This window comes from Condylura cristata, unplaced genomic scaffold (genome assembly GCF_000260355.1).
Source record: "Condylura cristata isolate star-nosed mole 26May11 unplaced genomic scaffold, ConCri1.0 scaffold00021, whole genome shotgun sequence".
NCBI lineage: Eukaryota > Metazoa > Chordata > Mammalia > Eulipotyphla > Talpidae > Condylura > Condylura cristata.
The window spans coordinates 14,514,814-14,537,787 of record NW_004567122.1 but is presented as its reverse complement, the minus strand read 5'-3'; the positions used below and the strand labels follow the sequence as shown (position 1 = coordinate 14,537,787).

At 33.3% G+C, this 22,974-nt stretch overlaps 1 protein-coding gene across 2 annotated transcripts in view; it reads right to left on the bottom strand.

Annotated features, from left to right (window-relative positions):
• Positions 1–22,974, bottom strand: part of DMXL1 (Dmx-like 1) — a 111,295-nt gene that overhangs the window by 5,566 nt on the left and 82,755 nt on the right. For both annotated transcript variants that reach the window (XM_012727984.1, XM_004686653.2), the window contains 9 exons: positions 20,488–20,574; positions 17,199–17,320; positions 16,139–16,280; positions 14,475–14,535; positions 10,414–10,541; positions 6,199–6,291; positions 4,930–5,021; positions 3,849–3,901; positions 314–531 (listed from right to left, as the gene is read on the bottom strand). In XM_012727984.1, the coding sequence (XP_012583438.1) occupies positions 314–531; positions 3,849–3,901; positions 4,930–5,021; positions 6,199–6,291; positions 10,414–10,541; positions 14,475–14,535; positions 16,139–16,280; positions 17,199–17,320; positions 20,488–20,574 (996 nt within the window). The remainder of the gene's footprint in view (positions 1–313; positions 532–3,848; positions 3,902–4,929; positions 5,022–6,198; positions 6,292–10,413; positions 10,542–14,474; positions 14,536–16,138; positions 16,281–17,198; positions 17,321–20,487; positions 20,575–22,974) is intronic.

Below are 22,974 nucleotides of genomic sequence, written 5' to 3'. Positions count from 1 at the left end.
ATAGCACTGAAAATGAATCAGTGATTCCTGGACATGGAGTCAAGACTAATTCTAATGTCTGAAGTAATTTGCCTGCATGGAAAATTTAATACTTTTCATGCATTAATTAAACATATTGGAGAAAACTGAAATATTCAATTTTTAAGACAAATATAATTTAATTCATGGAAAGATTAAATAAGTTATTAACACTGTTCACCACAAAAGGAGTTACTGTTACTATTATTTAAATAGACTAATGTCACCAATATGATTAAAGACCTAAGATTCTGGAGATTTCACCTTGTAGATACTGTGGATCTTACACATTTACCTTTATGTTGCCTTCAGCAGATCCTGTTACAAAGTACTCTTCAGTTGGATCAATAGCAATGGCTTTCACAGGAGAATCATGGCTCTGGAAAAGTTGCCTCTGTTGTCGTTGCCGGAGGTCAAATATGCATGTAAAGCCTTTTCTGCCACCTGATATTAGCAGCTGATGTTTTGGAGCATATGCTAAAACGGTGGCACCACTGTCATGGCAGATAAAAGCTGAAATTCAAAAACAAACAAACAAAAACATTTAACAGTATAAGAAACAAACTTCTGGTTTGTGGTTAAGGGGAATTAATAAATCAGATTTACCTTTTTATCTGCAACAACTGAAAAAATCATATGATATTTAGAAAACAGTAACTTGAGACATTTGGGTATCAGGAAGTGAAGCAGGATCTCTGAGAGAGAGGGAAAAAACTGTTTATGTGGAGCCAGAGAACTGTCTAAGAATGTCTTTGAACATGGAACAAGAAGGGAAACCAAGTAGATCTGGATTCTTTTTCTACCAGTCAGTAGAAAACTTCATAATTCATAAGGCACTAGGTGGGTATTCAGAAAGGTTTTGCTATGGTAACAGGCCACAGTCCCCTTAGACCAAATGCTGCTTTAGTCTTGCTTAACAAAATAACTCCTCTGCCCTCTTTGCCCTAGCTCTCCTCTGCCCTCGCTCGCCTCCAATCTGATTCTAAGTAACTAAGTCCAGCAAAACCAGCATCCAATGAAAAAATTCCTGACTGGCACCTAATAAAGTCACCAGGTATACAAAGAAGTACAAAAATACAACCCTTAGGTAGAAGAAAATCTATCAACTAAATCTCACTACAATGACATAAATGATAGAATTAGTATACATAAATCAAGTCATAACACTATCTTCTGTTTGAAAAGTGAAAGACAGCATATTGAGTAGCTAGTAAATACATATATTTAAAAAAATCCCAAATCAAAAGTCCTGGGGTTAAAAACTGTAATATTTGAGTGAAAAAACAAACAACAACAAAACACTCCATAAGATTAAGAGCAGATTAAGCAATGTTAAAAAAAAAAACATTAAAAAGACTAATGAACTTGAACATTTAAGGAAAAAAAAAAAGAAAGTCTAGCTAAACAAATATCGGGGGGGGGGGAAATCTGTATATAGCTCAAAGACAATACTGCATAATTATGAAGAGTGAAGATTCAACAATCAGGCTGCCAGAGTTTAAATCCTGGTCTCTATTTGGGTTTGAATGTGTATCTCAGGGACATAATTAAGCTTACATCTCAGTTTCATCTTTGGTGAAAGAGACATCATTTGTGAAAGAGAAGATAACACCACCCACCTAAAAGGCGTTTTAAGAGGGGTTAATTATTTAATGTACCTGGCAAATATTAAGTATTCAGTAAAATTTAGTGATTATTACTGTAATAAATTAAATAAAACAGATTATAGAAAAGAGTTTCTTAAAAATAAAATATTTACCAGCACTTTTGAGATATAACTTATGTAGGGTAAAATGTAGAAATTATAGATTCTGACAAATGGATACATGTGTTAAGTATCACTCAGAAGAAGACAAAGTGTTTGCAGCATCCCAGAAAGATCAATTGTCCCATTCTGCAGTCAATTCTTTTCCACAAAAGCAATCATTACTCTAATTTCTATCTCATTAGTTTTTCCTATTCTGAAAACTCATGTAAATGGAATTTTACACTATGAATTATGTGTAACTATTTTTATTCCTGATTTCTTTTCCTTCAACACTATGTTTTAGAGATTAATACATGTCACACAATGTATTATTAGGTCATGCTTTATGTAAAAGGATTCTATTACATAAAGAATACCACATCAAAACCACTGAAGAACCCAGTTTCCTGTGTTATTACCACTTTTGGTCTATTAAAACTGCTAAAAATATTCCTATGCAAGTCTTTTTATGGACATGTACTTTCATTTCTCTTAGGTACAGACTTAAGAATATATATTTGAGTCATGCTAGGTGCCATGTTTAATTTTATTAAAAACTGCCATATAGTTTTCCAAAGTGGTTGAACCACTTTATGTTTCTATCAATAATACAAAATAGTTCCTGTTTCTCCACATCCTAACCAACACCTGGTATTCCCCAATTTAAAATTTGTCATTTCAGTATACAGAGTAGCATTATATTTAGCTTGCATTTCCCTAATGATAGTTGATGTTAAGCAACCTTTCATATGCTTCTTGGACAATCAGATATTGAGAAGGAGGACATTTTTTTTTAAAGATTTATTTATTTATGTATACATAACTGGGGTACAGGCCAGAGGTGTGGGGACGGTGAGAGGATTCACAAGAGACAGAGTGGGGAGCAGAATAGGCAGATCAGTGAAGTACACTGCTGAGGGGAGCAGCGGGTGGGTCAGAAGAGGTCTGCCGTGCCATGTGGATAACCTCCGGAGCAGGGATTGAACTCACTATTTGTTAACAATAACAATGTCCTTGTGCCTTTCTTAAAGATGTCCTCTATATATATTTGGGTCCATTACTGGGCTCTTTATTCTATTCCAGTAACTGGGGTTTTGCTAGGATCACACTGAATTGATTTAAGTTGGGAGAAACCGACACCTCAACAATATTGAGTTTTCCAATTGGTGCATGTTGATTAGTACTTCATTTATTTAGAACTTTGATTTTTTTTACAGCTTTCCTGAACATATGTTATACATATTTTGTTAGATTTAGGCGTTGGTATTTTATTATTTTGGTTGCTATTATAAATAGTGAAATTCTTCAAATTTCATATTCCAATGCTCCTTGCTGGTATATAGGAAAGAACCTACTTAATATAATGACTTTGTATCTTGTGATTTTGCTCCACTTGTATAGTAGTTCCAGGAAGTTAATTTATTGACAAATCTTTGGAATTTTCTATACATATAATTATGTCATCTGGCCCTCTCTGGTGGCTCAGTGGGTTACAGTATAGCACTATGAAACTATCCACAGTCTCTGTAGAATGAATTTGATTCCCTGGTCACATGGCACAGTAGACCTCCCCTGACCTGCCCGCTGCTCCCCTCAGCAGTGTATTTCAGTATATCTGCCTGTTCTGCTCCCCACTCTTTCTCTGGTGAATCCTCTCAACCACCAACCATCTGCATCTCAGTCCTGTACCCCAGTGCTGTATGAATAAATAAATTAGTCTTTAAAAAAAATTATATCATCTGTGAAAAAAGGTAGTATTTTCCCATCTCTTTCAGTAACTTTTACTCCTTTTCTTCTCTTATTGTTAAAACTTCAGTACAATGCTCAATAGATATAGTGAGATGGGAGAAATAGCATGTAATAACTGATGTTCACAATTATAATCTGTGATAGCAGATCCAAAGTAAAGAAACAGGATTTTTATATTATCTATGTTCTATTGGCCTTCCTCAAGGTATAGCAAAGTTATACATATAATATTACAATATAAATCTCACAGGTTGGCTGCATTAAAAATAGTCACTTAAAAATAATGTTTATGAATGTTTTGATTTCCAGTTACTAAAATGCTTTCAAAACTTACCATGGACTAAACTATTGGCAGGCGCTACCAGAGTATCCCACAAACATACATTTCTGCAAAAAAAAAAAAAAAAATTTACTTCTTAAATGACACGAAAAAAGAAAGTGAACATAAAAAAGAAAGTGCCTCATAAAAAGCTACATTTCAATCTTGTTTTCACTGAAAGTTCATACATTAATAAATGCACCAAATACAAACAACTGGTATATTTTTGTATAGTTAATATTTTTATAAAATTGAATAACTTTGGATTAATATGTATTACCAAGAATATTATCCAGAGACTGAATGTGGAAACTGCTTTTTGTATTCTATGATTCTGTATTCTGAGTTGCATTCATATCAAGATACAATGAATTCCCTTGAGCATTTTAGTAGAATATTTATTTATACTAGGAGTTGCAAAGAAAGCACCAGTATATGTGAGGATTTTCATGGAAGGTGTCCTCAAGACTCCATATTCCCAGATACCAATCTCTAGTGAAAAGGAAGCCATCCAAATAAATGTAAAAGCTTAACAACCTCATCAAGCTTTGATCTCAGAACTCAGCTGAGTAAGAAAAAGCAAAAGTAGGGGGGAGGGTGTGGAGATGGAGGCAGGAGAAACATTTTCTAGTAAATGTAAGTTTTTTGAAAGAAAAGGCTACTAGTTAGACAACTAGTAAGTCTGAGTTTTCTGTTTGCTTAATGTGGAATACCTACCAAATAGGGACATGATGAAGATTAAATAAACCATCACCAACACATAATTGTTCTTTTTGTTTCCCTCTTAATACACAATAATAAATGATATGGGAAAAAATATATTCTACCAGCAACCAAATTCCTTTTTCCTAATAATTAGTCTTAACATTAGGTCACGAAAAATACAGAAGCTGATTTTTGTTTTTTAGAGGCACACAATTTCCTTAATTTTATATTTAGAACACTAAAAACTACCTAAGAAACAAATCTTTAATATAAAAGTGCTGAACATAATTATGGAAAAAAAAAACACAACCTTGAGACATAGGAGCTAAAACAATTAAAAAATAAAGCTCAGCTATACATACGCATACTTCAACTTCAGTTATACTCTTACCTATTATCAGTTGAAAGGCCAGCTGTTGCTATCAGAGATGAGGAACTAACGAAGACAAAGTCATTGGCTGTTTTGTTATGACACTGCCAAGTCTAGAATGGTTATAAACAACGAATGTTACTGATTGCCATTAAGACTTTTATAATGAAGTAGTTGTAAAAATCAAAAAGTGATCATAGCACTTAAGACTTACTTAAATGTTTTCTGCCTCCCAACTCCCAAATTTTAAAAAAGCTGTGAGATCACTATAGAGAACTCTCAACAACACTTTACCTAGATTCACCAATTTTTAACACACACATGTACACGCATGTGTGTGCATGCATACGCACATACTTTTCTTCAACCATTTAAGTGAAGCTGCAAATATCATGATCTCTTATGGAGCACTTCGCTTTTGTTTGGAAGTTCAAAGGGAAATGGAAAGTAAAATTCCAAACATTTCCCTTTGAATATTTAGTAAAAATTTTGCCTTGGAAGGCAGAAATAGCCTTTTAGAATATTTCAGAACAAATTATCTTCAAAAATACTTAAACTTTTATAATTGCTCAAATACTGATAACACATATTACTATGTCAATAAAATTAGAAAATGTGTAATATTTCTCAATATTTCATCAAGCAGTAAGAAATATCTCTGAGGCTTAGTCAACTATGAAAGTTTCTAAGTCGTGTTCAGATATTTCTCTTCAATAAAAAAGGAATCTGAAACACTAAAACACTGTATGAAAGATTTTTTTTCCTTAAGTAACTTTCCAAACTCCTACCTCCCCTCCCAATTAGCACTGGACTCAATGACATGTTCTTAAAATAAAATGTACTTTAATCCCGCGAGCCAAGAATGCAAATTTTTAATTCAATTTATCTTTATAGAAGTATGGTGTCAGCTACAGGACATCCTTCCTACTGGTCATCTTAAGGGCTAAGTGCAGAAAAACAACCAGATGCACTTATTCATTTATCGTTACTATTTGGTATAATATCCACCACAGCTAAGTGAGACTGTAAAAGAACTTGAACTTGCTACAGATTACATGGGTTTTGGAAAATACTGTGTTGATTCTATAAAGAATAACTTTCAAGTTATAATTATAACTCACAGAATAATTCTGACACAATGCAACAAAAGGTACTTACAATAAAGTGATTAAGTACATAGCACACGATAAATTTTACTCATTGATTTTAATCATTTTTTTTGTGTAAATATATATTATTGGTTTTTCTTTCCAAACAAAAATTTAAAGATAGACATTCTTTTTGGCTTACCAGGTATGGCTTAGGCATGCTTCCGGTGACTGGACAGCATTTCCAATTTGTTTGATACAAACTTAAATATCCATCAGCATCAACTATTCCAAACTTGAGGAAACAAATATTTTAAAGTGTTTATGTACTACAGATGCAAAATCAAAAGCATATATTTAATCTTATCATCACTGTGAATCCTATACTTTGACCCTTAAACATTTCATTCAAATATTGACATTTTCCTTCTCCTACTTATAGTTCTAGTACAGTAAAACCTTTAGCTATTGCTCTAAAAAATTCCAATGTGAACATAAATGAAACAAATACCAGTACTCATTTTATTTTATTAACCAATAGTCTAGCCTGTCAACCCTCTGTAAGTACTCTTAATATAGAATAATGGATTTACATGTAAGCCATGTAACAAAGTCCAGGCATATATAAAATAGAAAACTTAGAACATTTTGAAAAATAAAAACTTTCAGAATGACACACAAAGGAAAACATGTAATATCACAGCAGAAAGTAAAATAAAACAAAGGTTTATACTGTACAAGACTCCTCAATCAGAACTCAGACCAGTATTGATTGGTATGATGACAAAATACTCTTGAAAGGGAGTATATGATATAGATCTTCAGGGTCAGACTGCTAACAATCTTTTCTTTAGATAGTGAAAATAATGCATTCTAACATAAAGTGTATAAAATAAAACAAATATCCATTTTGTTCTGCCTCCTGCCATATCCAGATCTAAAAACTATTAACCATTTCATTTGTGCCCTTTTAAAAATTGCTGTATGAATATTCAAACACACATACAGGGCTTTAAAATATGACTATAATAAATAGAGTTCTACAATTACAATAATTTTTATTTATTAGTCATTTTTCACAAATAGCATGTACATATATGGTTGGTTAACTATATATATAACTACATACTACACTGTATAGCTACACAAATTATTTTTTAAAATATTTCCATTTTAAACAATTTTCAATGTTCCCAATTATAAAAGTACCACTTGGAACATTTTCACACATATATTTTTACATTTTTTTATGTATGAAACACCTAGAAATGAAATACTTTGTCAAAGGGTTTTATTTAAAACTGGTAAAAGAAGCCATAATTAAATCGTCCAGTGATATTAATTTACAAAATCATTTTTTTACACATTAATCAACATTGCATATTACTAAAATTTTAAACATTTGTAGACTTACAGAAGAAAAGACTATGCATTTATTAGTGAGAGCTATTGACCTTGCATAACTTTTTACAAAACGGTTGCTCATATTCTTTGTCTACTTATCAGTCTTGAAAAAAAAAAAAGATTGATGGTGCTATACTAGGACTATTAACCCACCATTTACTGTTTGTCATAAATATTTACCCTGCTCTATTTAGTGATTTATTCCATGTTTTCTGGAGTAAATATAGGTACATTCTTCAGAAAAGCTATCTGAAAATAAAGTGCATACTTTAAAAAGTATTTCTTTTGCTATCAAATATGAATGATAGTATTGAAAGACATCAACTCATAGTTTTCATTTACTGATCATGAAAATCTTTTGAATACTTTTCTAGGTTTATTTGTAATCTTTATGTTGAGTAGGCCAATGCTATTAATTTGGGAGGAAATGTAGAGAGATGGTAAGTAACCATTTTAACCCTAATCCTTCATAGGAACTCTATCCTTGAATTTAAAAAAATAATAATAATTACTATGAATCTAGTAGAGATTGTTTCTCAAAATTTCTGCCTAGATTTTCTTTGCTTTAGGGAAGTCTTCTATTTTCTAATTCCACTGAATATTAAGCTTCTCTCATCTTTTTTCTTCTTCTGAAATATGGTATTTCCTAGATATAGCCTCAATTTATTTGATTACTTCTATCATGAAATTATTTCATATTTTGTATTTCCAAATTATAAACTTGATTCTGTACTATTTATATTCTACTACTGATGCCATAGTTAGTAGTTCCTCTGACCCAGGTTTTTGGGAATCATGCTTTTATTTTCTAAGATTTATTTCCTTTTCTTCTACTGCCTTTATTTTTTCACAGCAACCTGTTATTTCAGAATGAAATATTGTCTTTAGTCTGAGAAAATGTTCCTTCCAAGTAATTTATTGTGTTAAATGTCTCACTCAGGCTCTTAGTTTGTCTGTAACATTCATGGTTTTTGGCAGACCACTTCTATTCATCAATGATAAACCAATCCCCACACTGTGAAACAATATGTCTTCTGTTTCATTTACTCTAGAAAGCTTTCCTTCTAAGGGAGATACTATGCACAAGTATTGTGCTATTTAGTTCCATCATGACTAATGTTAGTGAAATTAAGTTGACTGTGTGTCAAAGACATCTGGACAGGTAATGGATAATTTAATATGTCTTAAAATAGCCTATGGGGAAGGTTATAATGATTGCGAAAAGAAATGTTAAAGCTGCAAAATAATTCAGATTACAGAAGATCTTAAGTGACCTACTAAAGAATTTGGTGTTCTAGTACCATGAGGAGGATTAACAAGTTCTTAAAAATAATATGACCTCACCTGTAGTATAGCTATCTAATTGTCTTCTGTTATATAACTTTGTAGGCAACACGGAAGATGCAAGAGATGAGGATTGAGTTATACAGGGTTATAGTGTTATATAGCTAGAAGCCATATAATATTGGCATTCAAAATGGAAAAGTAGGAGCACATAAAGGGTATTGGTAGGTTCACACAACTAGGTTAATCCCCTTGCTGAAGGTGATATTAAGAAATTTCATGCTTTAAAAATTTTCTTTAATGACTATATGAAAAAAAACTATTGACTTATGTGAGATGGTAACAGAGCCATGTAAATATGGTACACATTAAGGTTGTATGAGGAGCTTTTAATGCTTTGAATTTTTTTTTTTTTAAAGATTTATTTATTTGTGCATACAGAGCTGGGGTACAGGCCAGAGGGTCAGGGGTGGTGAGAGGCTTCAGCAGAGACAGAGTGGGGAGCAGAACAGGCAGATCTACGAAGTACACTGCTGAGGGGAGCAGCGGGCGGGTCAGGAGAGGTCTGCCAAGCCATGTGGTCACCTCCGAGGCAGGCGGGAATCGAACTCATGCGGAAGTGGTTTTAGCTTCTCAGTGCTGTGCTTTAACCCGCTGCGCCACCAGGGAGGGCCTAATGCTTTGAATTTTAAGGGAAAAAGAATGATATAACATCAAGGAGGACCTATGCAAATGTTTTTAGTGAAGAGTGGCCCTAACTACAAAGAACAGGCTGATTTCTCTTTCAATTTTTGTTTAAAGTGCTACTGAGATACAAGGAACAGAGAGGGAATTTAAGGTGACAGTAAGGAATGTTCTAGAGTAGGATTGGCAAACTATTTTTTTTTTTTTAAGATTTATTTATTTATGCATACAGAACCGGGGTGCAGGCCAGAGGCTCAGGGGCGGTGAGAGGCTTCACCAGAAACAGAGCAGGGAACAGAACAGGCAGATGGAGGAAGTACACTGCTGAGGGGAGCAGTGGGCGGGTCAGGAGAGGTCTGCCAAGCCATGTGGTCACCTCCGGGGCAGGCGGGAATCAAACTCATGCAGAAGCGGCTTTAGATTCTCAGTGCTGTGCTTTAACCCGCTGCGCCACAAGGGATGGCCGACAAACTTTTTGTAAAAGTCATATAATAAATATTTTTGGCTTGTTAGATATAAATGTTCTCTTGAACACTTGGTTGCAGTGGGGAATTATAGAAAACAAATAATGATGGGGTAGCTGATTACAATAAAACTTTACTTACAAAAGAGGTGGCTAGGCTATAAACTGCTGATGCACAGTTATTGAGCACTGGCATATTATAGTAGTAATACTGGTTGAAATGCAGATGATGATGCAGTAGGTGTCGAATGGGTTAAGTTGCATTTCTAAGTATCCAGATATTCCTTGGTACGAGTGAAATTGCATTTCTAAGTATCCAGATATTCCTTGGTACTTGACCAAAATTTATGAGTAGGTTCCACAGCATAAAGTAGGAGTATTGAATAAAAAATGTGTAATATTAAGGTGATACAATAATCATTTAACCCTTAAAAGCATGACCTATGTGAATTTTAATAATGTTTATATAACGTCTTTACAGCAAGACTCAAAAAAGTGTTAAGTTTTCTTCAGAAAGCCAAACTAGTAATATTGATAAATTTCCAACATCATTAATTTCCCACTTCCATTTTTATATGTTACCTTATTTCCCTGATAGTTAAATCTCATTCTCGTAACTCTTGAATTGCCACCAGATCGAAAACAGGTTATTTGTTGAGAATGGCCCCATTCAAACATTCTGACACTTCCATCTTGAGCTCCTGTCAGATCTGCAATAAAAGAGGGCAAAAACTTCACATTTCAGGAATCTTTTGGAAAATTATTATTTTTTAATCAAACATGAAAACATGTATGGAAGAAACACTTAAGAAATAAGTCAGTCAGTTTACATGTTACCTATGTATGAAATTTCAGTTTAACAGTCTTAACCTTAAAAATAAATAGCTGTATGATGCACTTTTATTTGACTGAAAACAGAGCCTCACATGAAACAACAGAAGCAATTAAATCAACCCTCTGTAAATTTTAAGTCCTTTTGAAATTATCTGCATGATGTTTTAATAGCCATTAATAAATACTTTATGATAACCACTGAACAAATTCTTGGTATTACTCAAAAGTTAACTGTGAAACTAGTTAATAATCAAATTTATATATTCTTCTCCAGAAAAAATAAAGAATATATTAAGTCTTAAATATTATGTAAAGAAAAAGAACCCTTTCTAATATTTGTTCTGATTGATCTAATATCTCAAATGTTATCTAGTTTACTGAGGAATAGGAACAGACTAAATAATTACTAATTCTTCAGTACACAATTTCAAATTGTGAATTACTAGGAGTCTTATTCCATCTCCTTGAGCCTGCTTCCTTCCTGTAAAAGGCTAATTGATTGTGAGATGTAAATAAGGTTATTAATATGAGTCATATAGGAATATGTTTAACACATGACTCATCACATTGAGTGTATCATCAGTATTCAGAACAATGTGAGAAATTATGTAAATATATACAAAGCATTTATCACATTGCTTAGCATACATTATTCAAATTTTCCTTTATTTCTTACCAAGTATTTAAAAGAAATTGTTTTAAAATATTTTAATATTGTTCTTAAGTACGAGGATAGGTAAACTTTTGTGAAAATGAAGTTGTAACTTTTTGAGCATATCCCAATAGTCTTACATTAATTAAAAAAAAAGCGCTAGTTGTACTTTAAAAAATGCTCAAGTTTTAAAAAATATTACTTGTGACTTTATTTGAAAGGAACCCTTAGTATTCGGTAGCTGACATGTAAAATAAAATACTTGCTTGTTTAATATGTAATTTCATAAATTACTATAAAAAACAGAAGTTTCTATAACCAGGTTGTCTGAGCAAGTATCCCACATTAGTAACAAAGAGTGTTAAACATACTGGTAGGGAAAGGGTTAAATGCACCTTAAAAACCTTAATGTATTAACTATTTTTTTTTTTAAAAAAAGGGCTTCCCTATTAGGCTTCCATTTCTATTTTAATTCATCTTTTGTAGAATTGCTAATTCCTTGGAGTAGAACTAGTCATTTATAATGACTAAGATTTTTAAAAGATCTATTCCAGCCACCAGGCCCTCCCTGGTGGTGCAGCAGGTTAAAGCACAGCACTAAGAAGCTAAAGCCACTTCCGCATGAGTTCGATTCCCGCCTGCCCTGGAGGTGACCGCATGGTGTGGCAGACCTCTCCTGACCCACCCGCTGCTCCCCTCAGTAGTGTACTGTATCAGTTGGCCTGTTCTGCTCCCCACTCTGTTTCTGGTGAAGCCTCTCACCGCCCCTGAGCCTCTGGCCTGTACCCCAGTTTTGTATGCATAAATAAATAAATCTTTTAAAAAAAGATCTACTCCAAATGAACTATTGTGTAGTATCTGAAATTCAAAGTAAATTAAAAAAAAAAAATACTGTCTCATAAAATATCCACTACAGGGCCCTCCCTGGTGGCGCAGCGGGTTAAAGCACAGCACTGAGAATCTAAAAGCCGCTTCCGCATGAGTTCGATTCCCGCCTGCCCCGGAGATGACCACATGGCGTGGCAGACCTCTCCTGACCCGCCCGCTGCTCCCCTCGGCAGTGTACTTCGTCGATCTGCCTGTTCTGCTCCCCACTATGTCTCTGGTGAAGCCTCTCGCCGCCCCTGAGCCTCTGGCCTGTACCCCAGTTCTGTATGCACAAATAAATAAATCTAAAAAAAAAAAAAAATCCACTACATAAATACTAGTTATTATTTAACTAAATTACTACCATATTTGTTATAGAAAAAAATACACTGCAGGAAAAAAAAATCTAGTGATTAGTTTAATTAGCTTGTCATTTTTCAAGGCTCTTAACTGATAATTCAATAAACAAAGAAAGTACTTAACACAAGACAGAAGTGCTTTGATGTTACCTAATAACTCCTGAAAGTAAGTCCATTAATTACTTTTAAACCTAACAATCTTTTTATTTAAATTTATTGGCTTTAGATAGAAGATAATCCCAACAAACTTGTCACCTGTCAGAACCATAAGTTATGAAGCTGAGAAAAAATGACATCAATATTTCAGGGAATTTCTAAATTCTACTACATAGGTTAGATTAAATGCCTAATGTTTCCTACTTTGTGATAACTAACATTTATGCTATGTACATAAAACACATTTGACTACTCATGGTATAGGGCTACTCCACTGTGAATGAAATTGGTGCCTGACTTGGGTCCTCACACTTGTGCTATTGTGAATGTAAAAGTTCTGACTTTAAACTTGTGAATAAAAACACATACTTCTAATGTTGAATATATACTCGAAGTAGTGAAAAAGTTTTAGCATATTTGATACCTGTTGTATAAGTAACAGAAGGTAATTTCTTCTTTTTTAATACATGGTACTCTTGAACACTTCTATTGGACATTAGTATATAACTTTAATAACAGATGCTTAACAGTTATTTCTTTTATTTAAAGACTGATTTATTTATGGAAACAAAACTGCATAGCAGTATTTCTGACAATTAAATAGAAAGAAGGTTGGTTTTGTCAATTGCATTTTCACTGAACATCTCATAAAAAAGTGACAGAATTTTTTATTCGTTATTAAATTAGAGGGGGGTTGGTAGTTTATTTGTGGATATATAAGTAATATAATTCCCTTATATGGAGAGAATTTTTTTGCATTCTCAGATCCAAAAAACAACCTAACAAATTATACCAAAGAAGATCATCCCACTTTTGGATGGGGATTGGAGGAGCTGTAATAAATATGCACTATTCTTATTTTGTGAAGCATGACAACTTAATGAAGGGCACAATCTAAAAATAATACTTAAAAAACTTGTAATACTTATCAATATAAATAGATTCCAACCCACCACTCAGTTTTTATATTTGTCTCCCCCACCGCCCACCATTGCTTCAATACTTCCAATAAATTCATTGCTAGTTATGTTTTTTGTTAAAGGAAGAAAACTTTTGCAATTCCTATTAGGATTTGCTATTAAAATGTAAAGAAATTGTTAATAATCATTTCCTCTATTTACTATTAATGTGTCTAATAGAAGACAAACTGACAAAATATGAATAAATGATCATGATATAACTCTCACCTTCGTAATAAAAAGGAGAAGTGATACTATTATGAAAATAATAATTATCAACTATAATTTAACACTACATAAGTTCAGAAATGTTTAAAATTAAATGTATTTAGAAATATGAAGCCAAGATGCTCAAAATTTACTAGATCAAATTAGCCTTCCCTATTCAGGAAAATCTATTTTTTTTTAAAAGATTTATTTATTTGTGCATACAGAACTGTGGTACAGGTCAGAGGCTCAGGGACGTTGAGAGGCTTCACCAGAGACAGAGTGGGGGAACAGAACAGGCAGATCGATGAAGTACACTGCTGAGGGGAGCAGCGGGCAGGTCAGGAGAGGTCTGCCACACCATGTGGTCACCTCCAGGGCAGGCAGGAATCAAACTCATGCGGAAGTGGCTTTAGCTTCTCAGTACTGTGCTTTAACTCACTGCACCACGAGGGAGGGCCAGGAAAATCTATTTTTTATCCAATTTTAGAGTAAAGATATTTTTGCTAGCAAGCATGTGTACAAGAAAAAGTGAAATGCTATCTTTCAATTAAAACTTAAAGCTTTCTTTAAATTTGTTAGAATAGCTGCTAAATATTATCAACTTACAGTAAGGAAGAGTTGGATGAGAAGTCATTCTTCTGACATTATTAATGGCTTTCTTAATCATCTGTTACAAAGAAAAAAATCACTCTTTTATGATTAGAATGAAGACTGGTAAAAATATAATAGTGACAGCAAATTCACATAACATTTATTCATTTACAATTAAGGGATTCTATAACTACTGTCAAAGGCACTAAAACACTAAACATGATTATAGAAATGAAATTTAATAGTTCCTTTAACTTACATCTACCTGTATATGTATTTTCTGCCTTCTGCATACCAACTAGAATCTAAGAACAAATTCACCTCAAGAATGTAGGCTTATCTTCTTGAAATTAAATTTATCCATTAAATTTATTGGAATAATTTTGAATAGTATAAGGTTAAAAAGACATATAGAAGCATGTGAAAAAGAAAACCATAAATTTTTAAACAGAAATGCTTTTAAATTTGAATTGTGCTTTGAATGATTTAGTTTGCTAAATAAGCATAAATACAGATATGTGAAATATCTGAAAGGAAGTAATAAATACTTTTTTCTAAACTCCAGTTTCAGAGAATGCAACACAATTCTTCAGTTACCCTGCTTGAAACTTTCAGATTTCCCAGTAAAAATTTTAAACAATCAAGTCTTTACATTAACTTTAAGGCTTAAAGTGATTGACCCCATCACCTCTGTAGCCTTATCTGCCTTCATACATTCAACAGCTGATTCGCTTTGCTTTAGTTACACTGACTTTATTCCTGTCACTTGAGCACATCAAGATCAACACCATGACAGATCCTTTGTCTTGTTTTCTGCTTAAAATGTTATTTTCCTGGATCTACCTGGAGGCTCTGGGATTAAAGTCTCAGGACTATCAGGCTATCCATAGCCAGTGCAACCTGAGTTCAATCCCCAGCCAGGGAGCTGACTCACATGGCCTGGCAGACCTCTCTATTTTACCTGCTGCTCCCCTCAGCAGTGTATTTCAGTCACCCTGCTTGTTCTGCTTCCCACTCTGTCTGTGGTGAATGCTCTCACCCCTCCACATCTCTGTCCTGCATTCTTGTTCTTGTATACACAAATAAATCTTACAAAAAATGTTATTTTCCTATTGACCATTGAGATCTCAACTCAAATTCCCAGAGAGTTCCTTCACTGCTTTAATGAAGGCATTTGCTCTTCTATGCTCTATCCACTGTCATCCTGTATCATACTATCCCATTTTGTTATCTTTATAGCTTTCATCAGTTACAGAAATTATACATATAAGCACTGAAATTTTAATTTCATTTACTCTTCATGTGTCCCAAAATACCTTCCTTCTGATTTTTTCCAATGACTTAAAAATGTAGACACCATTTCTTAGTATGCTGCCTACATAAAAACAGATGATGGGCAGAATTTGACTATGGAACATAACTTGCTGAGGCCTAACTTGGGCCAACGGGTTACAAGTAAGTATTACATAAAAATAAAAATCTTTGCAGTTACACTATTTATTAAATCTTTGTTATTCTTTTCAAATGAAAACATATTTTTCATAACTAAAGTGTACATGTCCAACAAATATGACTTACTAAAAAGTTAAGAATTTTTTAAAAAGTTTAAATTGTCCATTATCTTTTAAACTAGTACAAAAACTAGCATTTTATACACAGATATCTTTAACTTTACATACCACAGCTGCTCCTCTGCCAGTCTGTGTGCTACCAAGCCAAGGCATGTTAATTGGAGTACCAGGGTTGCTGTGAGTATATGGGGTTGTACCCTGAACAGCTGTTAAATCATCACGAGCATGTATAATCAAGAAATCTTCTGAACTATAAGGGAAAGCCAACCAGAATGAAAATAATCCATCAATCTTCTCTTTCATCTTTTAAACCAGAAAGCCCTAATACATGACTACATTTTCATTAAACTTAGTTTTCTTCAAAAACAAAAACACTAATTCAAAGGGATATAAGCAAATCTACATTTACTGCAGCACTATTTATAATAGCCCTCTATGGAAAAAGCCTAAATCCCAATGATAGATGAGTAATGAATACATGGTACATGTACACAATGTAATACTACTCAAAAAGTAGGATGAAATTTTGCTATTTGCAACAATATGGATAGAAATGGAGATGATGCTAGGAAAAGTTAAGTCAGATGGATAAAGACAGACTGGATGATCTCATTCCTATGTGGAATGTAAGAAAGCAAAAGAAAATGAACAGGAAAAAATAAAAACACCTCTGAAATCCACTAAAGAGCTAACGTTACCAAAGGGAGGGGTGTGGGAACAAAGAATAAGGGGGACGTAAAGGACTGTGGTGCAGTAGTACTGGCTCAATGGCAGGAGGTGTGGAAGGTAACATACATCTGAAGAGATGTGAACCTGTATTGCTAAACACTGTTGTAAATCAAAGTTATCTCAATAAAAAATTTTCTTCAGCTCTTAACTTCTAACTCATAAACAGTAATTTTAAATTTGAACAATTTCAGATTCCTACCTCTTATATACACTTTGCCATTTATGGCATCTGTTTACTTAAAATGCAAAGCACTTTTTTAAAGGATTCATTTAGTTATGCACATAAGAACTGGGGTACAGACCAGAGCAAAATGCAAAACACTGTAAGTAAAGATTCTTTAAGTAAAGACTAAGATTCTTTTAAAAAATCTCTATAAGGGTCGGTGGATAACATCATTCTTACTGCAATTAACAGAATAAAAAAATATTTTAAAAGTACCCTTTGGTTTCCATTTCTGCATCATCCTCTACCCAGGTATAGATCTGTGTAGCCAGAATTCCAGAAACATCCAGTTCTTGAACGTCATGGCTAGAAGCAATTGCTATGCAGTTTCTATTTGCCTGAAAAAATAAATCATAGCATGTATATTGGAAGTTACAATATTGTTTCTAGAAACGATAAGTTTAAGGTATAGAATTCTCACAAGGGAGCATTTATAATTTAATTAAAATTTAAGTCTAATAATCAAGTCAGGGTGAACCTGAAGACACAAGTATGTTCTAGGAATTCAAAAGTATACAACAGAAAGGCAGCTATAAATGGCAATACATGTATCGCTCTATTCTCTTAGCATTCTCTCTTGTTTGCTAGAATAGCACAAACTCCCTAACTTCTACACAGTTCAGAAATATAGAGAGATGTTGAAGAAGGTAGGAGCCTTGGGGCACCAAGTGAGAGAAATAATAGCTAATATTCAAATAAGAGATTGTCACTTTTACCTAATGCCTTTCAACCAAGAAAAGTACAATTGGGAAGGAATCACAAAGAAAAGACAGAGGAACAGAAAAATAGTGAGGGAGATGTCAGAAGAAATGATAAATGAAAAGTTTATCAGATTAAATGATATAAAATTTTAAGCACCTTTGAATTTAAAATGATCACCTCTAAAAAACAGAAAAACGTAAAGATACTGACAGCAAAGAAAAATGGGATTAATATTTCCAGTATATAAAATGCTAATACAAACTATTAAGAAAAAAGTTAGGGAAAAATGGAAAGATATTGACAGCAAAGAAAAATAGGATTAATATTTCCAGTATGTAAAATGCTAATACAAACTATTAAGAAAAAACTTACAGATAAAAATAATATGACGTGAGAATGCTGGGAGCTCATTCTTCAGGGCAACTCTCTTTCTGCATGTCTTGTGAGTGAGTCACTGACTGCCCTTTATTGTATAATATTATCTCCAGGGTATGTGTATAGATAAAGTCTCTTACTTTAGTAAACAGGTATGTTTACTGTTCATGAGAAAAGAGGTGGGTTCCCTAACTCAGCATTGTTCTCAGTTCTACTCTGCATGTGTTGAGATTATGGGGCACTCTCCCTGTTGCTTTGTGGAATTGTAGCTCCCCAAACAAATGGAAATAATGTTGATAATACAGTTACTGCTTTTGATATTAGTAATAATATCAAAATAAATAATAAACCGCTCTTTGTCTCTGGTCCATTAACAGCCTATGTCTTTAACATCTACTAAGATGAATGAGCAAACTTGTTAGCTCAAATATAAACATTCCAAAGAAACATTCTATCCGTAGTTTTAGACACAGATAATTCAAAATTAACAAATGAGAAAACATTCAATCTCACTGAAATTTTAAAATAATATTTGTTAAAGCAAAAGGTATTATTTTCAGCTACAAATTAGCAAGGGTGTAAAAAAATAAATCTGGAAATAGAAATATTAAATTAGGTACACTTATACAATAAATTGCAGACTTTATGTGAAGGACACAAGGAAATGTCAAAGAAGTCATCAAGTAAAAAGATACGAAAAGACAACCATAGCATATGAAAATGGTAAGCCAACTAGAGAAATGATTACTAAATGAGTAACACCTTGGAATATGCATCTAAATAATGTTTTGGAACACATTAATTGTAGCCTCCATAGCTACTAGAAAATATATTTGTTCTTTAAGCCAAAAATATTTTTTGAAATACAGTAAGTTGCAATAAAATGATATTTAGCAGACACTTAGAATGAAGAACATTGAATTACTCAGGAAAATAAAGAAACAATATAAAGAGGACATACATAGGCATGTATGGAAATAAAAAAAAAAAACAGGAATAACTAAAAGTCACTATAAATTTTGGATAGCAGGGACCCTACCTGCAAAGATTAAAAGTACAGCACCATGAAGATAGCCACAGCCACTTCAGGGAGTTCTATCGCTAGTGGGGAAAGAATGTCCTGAAGGAACTTGGCAGTTTTGTGGACTCCACCCCCTATTCCCGTAAACTACAACTCCCAGCAATACCACGGAGAGAAATGAGAGGACTCAAGAACGGAGCTAAGCAGGCATTCTGGGACTTTTGGGGATATATAAGGGAACCAGGTTTAAAGCTCTCACGCTCTGGACAGTGTGACTAGTGCTGGTTGTTTGGCTCTTGATGAGCTTTTAGTGTGTTACTGGAGTTCCAAGTCAGTGGAGCTGGTAGGATGTTCTAGTTAACTTGTATCTCTCTTTCTCTCTCTCTTTCCCTGGGTTGTACCTTTTCCTTTCCCCTTTGTAAATAAACCCTTTTAGTGTGTGCCTACAGTATAACTGAATTTTAAGCACATGGGTGAGGACCCACAGACAGGCAACCCAGTTCACATTGGGTTGCTCTGTAACACTATCCCTGCCCCGGAGGTGACCCACCTACCGCCACAGACCTCTCGTGTCTTGCCCACTGCTCCCCTCAGCAGTGTACTTCATCAGTCTATCTGTTCTGCTCTCCACTCTGTCTCTGGTGAATCCTCTCACCACCCCTGCACCTCTGCCTGTACCCCAGTTCTGTATAAATAAATAAATCTTTAAAAAAAATTTGCAAAGCAACTAGGGAAGACAGAAGGGGAAAATGATTAAGATATGGGGAAAGGGAAGGAAGGAGGAGAAAGCATATCTCCCTCCCTCTATAAGATGAGCAAGTTCTGGGTATCTAAGGCACAGTGTAATGACCAAAAGTAATAAAATTTTTATCATAGACTTAAAAAAAAAAAAAGAAAATGACTGAAATAAATTTCAATCTTGGATTTCTGTGAGCAGCCTACTAACATCTTTGAGGGGAAGTTAAGTAGGAGGGCATAGTATATAGTTGGGCAGCTATAGTTTCTGTCAGTCAAAGGAAAATTTATATGTACTACACATGAATTTAAATTTAATCAAATAGTAAAAGCCACATTTAACATATTTATGTGTGGAAAACAAGATCCTTTTCCCTAGATTACCCATCAAAAAGTACAAATTTGATGGGTTACTGCATAGATAAAAACTAGATATTCTTTTTGTACAGTAATAAAACATTTTATCTACTATATCGCAAATCAAATCATCAGATTACACACTCATTTTATAAAATAAAATTTATTCATATTGCAATTTAAGGACTTGGGAAACTGCTTTTAGAAGAGAAATTCTGATATTGAGTAAAGCAGCAAAACTGGCAACATTCTCCAACCACAAAAAATCCAACTATGTACAATAATCAAAGGAAAGAAGGCTGTGTGTATACTTACTCTATTAACAGCAAAGGCAGTAATGATATCAGATTCTTTGTGAATAATTCTTGCTTTACCTCCAGGATATCCCAAATCTGCTTCTATCTAAGTGGAGGGAAAGAAAACACAGAAGTATGACATTTTAGTAACACAAAAAAGAATATATTTGCACAAGCTATTTAAGAAATGTTTTAGATATGTCAATCCCAAAAGTACTATTTAACATGCTAATTATTCCTAAGATAATTTTTTTTGGCAAAGAAATCTTTTTCATACACAAAGATATGTTAATGAAATACTTCATTAATTGCTTATCTTTCCAAGCAGCAATGAATTAAAGGATCAAGACATTCTAATTACTGAAGCAAATTTGTTTACCAAGTATCCTAGTATCATATTCTTTTTGCAGTATTGTATAAATTTTCAAAGGTCAGAGCGTATATGTTTTAGGTTTTGCAGATAGTACAGGGTCTCTGTTGCACAATCTTTTTTTCTTTCTGTTTTTAACCTTTGAAAAGTGCAGACACTTCTTAGCTTACATAGAGGAACAGATAGAATAGGACAAGCTAAATGCAGCTTACTGACTTCTGGTTAAAGTAAATTTTATTTTCAAGAAGAAAAACTTGAAATGCTGAAAGGCATAGTAATTTGCCCAAGTCAGTAACAGTTTAGGTAACTAAATAAACCATAATTCATTGTATTTTAAATGAGGTTAGTATATCTGCTGTTCTGCTTTTCCCATGGCAGAAGGATGTAACATGTTTGGACTAGAAGAGAGAAATAAAATCAACATTTACTAAAATAAAGAGTTGTAAAAAGAGAAGGCTATTCCTGAAAGTTGGAAATGTTTCAATTTTTTGATGTCTCATTGTGTAGTACTTATAATTCAAAACTAGCATACAATAAATTCACATCCTGCATAATTTATATCAGTAAATTTACCAATGCTTGTCCACGTTTGACATTAGAATTGAATAAGATCAACAGCCTTTTTAAAAGTGGCAACTAAAATGACTTCTACTGCCAAGTTAGAGACAACCAGATAAAAACAACTCTTAAAAAATTAGTCATTGGATGTTAAGATGTTAAATATATTCTAATCTAAAATGCAATTTAATTATAAACAGAAGAATTCCAGTGTTTACTAAACATTTTGGTTGATTTGGGGTGAACTTTTCTAAGAAATAAAGCTTAGCTCTGGCTACTAGAGGTTTATCACCTAGTACTAATCTATTAATTATACCCTGTAATTTCATAACAAAAATCCCAATTTCGCAAGGTATATTCCTGTTATATAAAAGACTAAATGTCTACTAGTGAATTCTGAAGAAATTTGAAATAGAGACATGAGACTTTCAAAGACTCAAGAAATATATTGTTTGCTAATAATGAATGGGGTAGGGAGATGAGAGAGTGTGGAGAAACATCAGTTTCACTAGCAGACTTTCCTCAAACTTAACACTTAAGGGCAGGAAAGTTCCTACAGGGCAGGAAATAACACATGACTGAAATTAGGATAAACTTTCCTAATGGACTGAAATTGCATTATAAGTAAAGTAGAAGGAGGCAAATAACTCTTAGTTTTCAGACTTGGTAACTTAATTAACAGAAAACTGTGTGTTTTGACATCTGGGCATTTAAGCATTTAAGTCTGAAGATCAGGAAATAAGTGGGCCTAATGACAATTAAAAGTTTTAAGAATGTGAATGACATTTAAGCCATGAATAACCCAAAGAAAAAATACAGAGAAGGCAAAAAAAAAGGTTAGAATTAATTAATTCCTGGGAAAGCAATAATTAATGAAAGCAGGAAAACAGTGAATATAAGAAATAGTAAGGTCTGGTGTTATAGAAACTACGGGAAGCAGAGTGGCAGTGATCAGCAATACCAAATGATACTAAAAATCTGAATTACAAGAACAGCAATACCAAATGATACTAAAAATCTGAATTACAAGAAGAGAATTTACTACGGAATTTACCGATGACTACTAAAGTAAATGGTGGTTTTGACTAGGAAAATCTTTGTGTAGATTGAAGATAATACCTAACTTTATTAGAGAGACATGTTTAGGAAACAAGGAATGAAGTCTATAAGGCTAAACTCACCGACATATTAACTTAGTTTTATTTCTTATGTTGGGTGGTTCCTACCTGTTGTTTGTAGTATTACTCTTAATGTTCTTGAGTGACTTTACTGGTAACTCTATGAAGGAATTTTGCTACATGGGATTAGTAAAATGGTGTAAAGATAGATTCAAAAATAGCTTTTTTTGGCTTTCCTTTAAAAGGTAATGTAGTATATTTGTTCAAAAGTACTTTTGACACTAGATAAAAGTGGCAGCTAGTCTACTATTAAAGACAAAATATTGGAAATATGACCAAAATTGGAAGAATGAAAAGACAAATTTACTATTGAACAATCTGTTAAGGTTGCTGAGTATCTGCATTTGGAATCTGTGGCAATATATCTGGAAGAAATAAGACCCCATGGTTTGTGCTTTTT